The sequence below is a fragment of the Triticum aestivum genome, unplaced genomic scaffold, assembly GCF_018294505.1.
Source record: "Triticum aestivum cultivar Chinese Spring unplaced genomic scaffold, IWGSC CS RefSeq v2.1 scaffold184138, whole genome shotgun sequence".
NCBI classification, from domain to species: Eukaryota; Viridiplantae; Streptophyta; class Magnoliopsida; order Poales; family Poaceae; genus Triticum; species Triticum aestivum.
In genome coordinates this window covers 268-5053 of record NW_025225364.1, presented here as the reverse complement: position 1 = coordinate 5053, position 4786 = coordinate 268, and the positions used below count along the sequence as shown (strand labels likewise).

At 37.2% G+C, this 4786-nt stretch overlaps 1 protein-coding gene across 1 annotated transcript; it reads left to right on the top strand.

Annotated features, from left to right (window-relative positions):
* The first annotated feature begins 1060 nt into the window (after window positions 1-1060).
* Window positions 1061-4143, top strand: LOC123172150 (CTD small phosphatase-like protein). The gene is made up of 6 exons (XM_044589170.1): window positions 1061-1144; window positions 1324-1347; window positions 2056-2134; window positions 2873-3406; window positions 3490-3824; window positions 3991-4143. The coding sequence occupies exons 1-6, from the start codon at window positions 1061-1063 to the stop codon at window positions 4141-4143; spliced, it is 1209 nt and encodes a 402-aa protein (XP_044445105.1).
* Window positions 4144-4786: the final 643 nt, after the last annotated feature.

Here is a 4786-nt window from a genome sequence, read left to right as displayed (position 1 = left end):
GGGCTACTTCAGGCTGGGCAGGAAGCCACCGGTTTCAGTACGAACTTAAGCCTCTCTCAATACTTGCAGCAGCAAAAAAGCAGCACCACGACAGTACAGAAAATACCTTACGGTATCACATGCCCATTTTGGTTGGAAATCAAAGGGACGGCCTACATCAGGGGGAGGTTATTGGTAGTAAGAGATCTGTATAGGTTTCAGTCTAGATTTAACCCTAGGTAAATATAATACCTTTGAGAAGAAAATCTAAATAAGTCTTGTCAGGGGGAGGTTATTGGTAGAAGAGATCTATAAATTAGTATTTTTTTAGTTCAACCCTAGGTAAATATAATACCTTTGAGAAGAAAATCTAATACATCAGGGGGAGGTTATTGCTAGAAAGAGATCTTTAAATTAGTATTTTTTTTAGTTCAATCCTAGGTAAATATAATACATTTGAGAACCAAATCTAACCGAGTTAGAACCGGACACATGGCTGACGATAAACTGGAGCCACAACCACAACTAAATAAGTCCTGTCTTTGCAGCTTTCTATCAATAATTGTTTATGTATTTTCAAAAACGTAATTCGAAGTTATAATTGGATGGCTGATATATAGTTACAGTAGCTTTATTTATTTATGTACATTTTTTATATCCTACTTCGGCTATTTCTGTTCTTATAGGCTGATTGTAGTTGCTATTCGGTTGATTATACATCTTATGAAAGAAATTTGTTTTCATGCTATTGGTTTTACCATACAAAATATTTAGTTCATTCTCCACCACCCCCATGGTAAAGTCTGCTGTTAGCCATGCATGCTGTTGTGCCATCTAGTTCTGTGCTCATGGGCTCATGTAAACTGCCCGGGCGGTGTCCAAGTTTGTCATGTAGTTACCTATCTCTGTTTACTTATTTCTGCTGGTTCATGTATTTCGTCTGTATAAAGTTGAAGAATGATCGATTGTACAATTTTCAGTGTGATGTTATGCTCACATGAACTCTGTTACAGTACTATTTTGTACAAGATCTACCCAGGCGCGCTCTTGTTGTACGAACGAGTGTGATTCAGAAGCATATATGGCGAACCAGGTAGCTTCTGAGGTTATTGAGATCATGGAAGATGACGATTCTGTAGGAGAAGAATGTTGGGATTTGCTTGAGGTACGTGTTGCCATATACTCTAGTAATTTTTTGGTTGTCGTTTTGGTAAAAAATAAATACATCTATTGGTATATCTTCTGTTATTGCAATTTTTATATTGTACCCTCTTATAATGTGTCTTGATTTTCATGTCTTGTTCTCTTGTTTTGTTAGTTTTTAGGGTTTTGATATGCATATAGGTTATTCGTTCTTTTGCTTTTCAGGTTTGCATGTAAACTTTTGTGCTATATTGGACTTCTTGTAATACAAAACGACAAGTGTTTTGGGGGGTGTTCTTGGAATTTGTGTGCATGTGCTAGGTGCTCACTATATTCTAATGTATTGATTTAAAAACATATGTTGTGGTTAATGCTTCATAAGCATTTCAATCATTGAAGTATGTGCAATGCTATTACGTTCAACACACACATACAACTATATAGACTAGTACACCCATTTATACCGAATGAAAAGAATAACGGTACTATTTTTTGTTTTTGGCATGTCCATTAGATTTGATTTTATGCCTCGCTGTTAAATATAGGTATTTGATGCAAAGCCTGTATAAAAATTCATATCATTACTGGATCAATCTTGGTATTAAGCAGTCGTCGTCCTTTAGCAAGATGGTGCTTTCTAGGTTTGCTCCCTAAAATTATATTACACTAGCATCATAATTATACCTTAATAAACTTTTTGTTAAAAATTGGTTGCTAGGCTTATCGTCAAAGTAAAAGAATCGAAACCTAGATAACACCTTTGTCCTGTCACAATTAGGCTTACACCAACTATACATTTTTTTGTACCTGTTAGATTTGCTTGTGAAGTTAGAGGCTTATACCTTAAAGGGACATCACTTAGTATTATTCTATTTCTATTTGTTGGAGCAACTCTTGATGCTTTCGTATGCTAACTTTGAGAAATATTTACAGGATTTAACTCCAGCGTCCACTCCCTCACCACATTTTCAGGCCAGTTCTGAGTTTAATGTAGAAGATTATGTCAATGAAGGTAAAAAGGGTTGAATTGCAACTTCCTGCACCATGAATTCATGATATCATGTGCGATCTGATTGCATTAGCAGAATGTGCTCGTGAAAATAAATTTCGAAAGAAAGCTCACGAACTACATAATGAAAGTGATCCTCTTGATGTATTTGTTGCTGTGTTACATCAATGCAAAAATATTAACGTCCTCAGTTTAAAAAATGATTTTTTATTTGATCCGTGAGGGGCCTGTTTCTATGGGCTAAATCCAGGGACATGCTCACTTTTGTTTATAACTTAGCAAAAAATTTCCTCGTGAGGCAAACTAATGAGTGTTTCGTACTAACTGCCTAATGTTTCCGAATAGGCCTTGACTAACTCCGGAAAAACTCAAATTTGTGTATATATATTGGCGGTGAAATTAATGAATTTTGATTTTTTTATTAAACTTTGCTCTGCCTTTCAACGTCATTAGGGGGGTATGTATATGGGCCATGAGTGTCTCCTACTTCTGTTAGAAAGGTAGAAATGGCCAATAAATTTGATCATAAAACCATCTAAGCATATCTATGCCATGCTTGATGTAGTTGATTTGTCAAACGGTCAAACCTGTCTAGGAAAAAATAACTAACCGGTAAAGTAGCACTTCATGCACTTCATGGGAACTTAATATTAAGCAAACTGATCAAGCAGAAGTCTGATATTGTTAATTATATACTTATGTACTTCCCATTGTGTTATGGTTTTCCTTGTTTTTTTGCAGGTGGAGATGGAATTCTAGCAGCACCATCCTTTTTTGCTGATGGAGATGGAATTTTAGCAGCACCAAATCATACTATGATCAATAGTAATGAAAAAACTCAAGACCCGGGTCAGAGTTGCAGCCTGCTGTCCAGTTCCCCAACTGAGGATTCTCCTCTTTATATGCTTGCTACTTCAGATGGGGCTCTAAGTAATATATATGCTATGGATGACTTGACAGCCATGAGTGGCAGTCATGGAGTACTCCCTTCCATTCAGGAAAATGTAGGGGCCAGCAGTATTGCCTTTGCTGGTACAACTGCAGACATGTGCTTTGTTAATAACCCACAGTCTCAATTCCTTGGTCAGCCTTCAACTTGCTCTTCGCCTGAAATAATTGATCTTACTGAGATGGATGACATGGATGAAACTGACGATGTACCAATGGAATTAGCACCTATACCTGAATTAGATGTTCTTACTGACATAGATCAGACTGATGACGTACCAATGTTACTACCTAGGAAGAATGTCACTCTTGCACTAGATCTTGATGGTAAGTTCTTAAATACTTTATTCTCCTGTAGGTTTCTTTTCTTGCACTTAAGATTATTTACATGCTCATTTTCTGTTGCATAGGCACCCTTATCCACTCAGCAAGGTGCGACCATGGCGCAGACTTCTCATTCCCTATGCGCCGTGGGGAAGAAGAGTACACTGTCTACGTGAAGAAGAGACCACATGTAGACGCCTTCCTTGAAGAGGCGGCTCATATGTTTGAGCTTGTTGTATTTACGGCTAGCACAAGCTCTTATGCAAACCAAGTGATTAATGCATTGGATCCTGAGAACAGACTGATATCACGGCGTTTTTTCCGGGAGTCATGTGTCTCGGTAGATGGAAGCTATCAGAAGGATCTGACCATTATTGAAGCTGATCTTGCAAAGGTTGCGATTGTTGACAATACCCCTGAGGTAACTTACTCTGAAACTCAAGTACGGATGTCATTATTAATAGTTATGATTTTAGTGTTATTGACTACCATTTTATTGAGATGAATTTGGAAACTTGTAATTTATGATTTTGAGAAATTGCCATGACTGATCGATGACTGAAACCCTTTTATCACACGTGTCGCAGGTTTTCCAGCAACAGGTGAATAATGGGATACCTATAAAGAGCTGGTCAAGTGACCGGTTTGACATTTCTCTGCTTGAGCTAATCCCCTTCTTGGAAACAATTGCGGACGCGGATGATGTCCGGCCGATCATTGCAAACAAATTTGCCAATTAATGATTGGATATACATAGGTTGCAAACATTTGGTGCCGCCAGTTATTTAATTTTCTCAACAAAGAATCTGTCCATAGTGGAACAAAAAGTTTGGTACGATAACTGGACACGTATGTTGCTTCGTTTTGACTTTGATTCCCTAGAGTTCGGTGTGGGAGAATCAAAAATTTTGAATTGTAATTTGGCACATCTTACCATTGTTTTATGTGCAACTATGATGCGTAAAATGCCATTGTTTTACAGAGGAAGTTATAGGCTATGTAAGATTATCTCCACAGGCCTCTTTGTTGTATGAACAAACTCATACATGATCCTAATTATGTGTAACTTTTGTCAGTTTTGTCTCATATATGAAATTCCGAATAAGAAAGGCAATTTGGTTTATGCAATTATGCTTGAGTTTGACTTTTGCATATTCGTAAGATTTGACATTTTTTATCTCATGTATTATATAACTAGAAATTTGCAATTATCAACATGCAAGGATTGTTTTTGCCGACGAAAGAGAATTCATACATTAGGCGTATCACCATGCATATGCATGCTTGATAGTATAGGGAAAATGCCTGTTTAGAACAAACGAGGGTAGGCATCCATCACTTGGTGGCTTGCTATGGAGTTTGAGACCGCTAGAAGGGAAATAA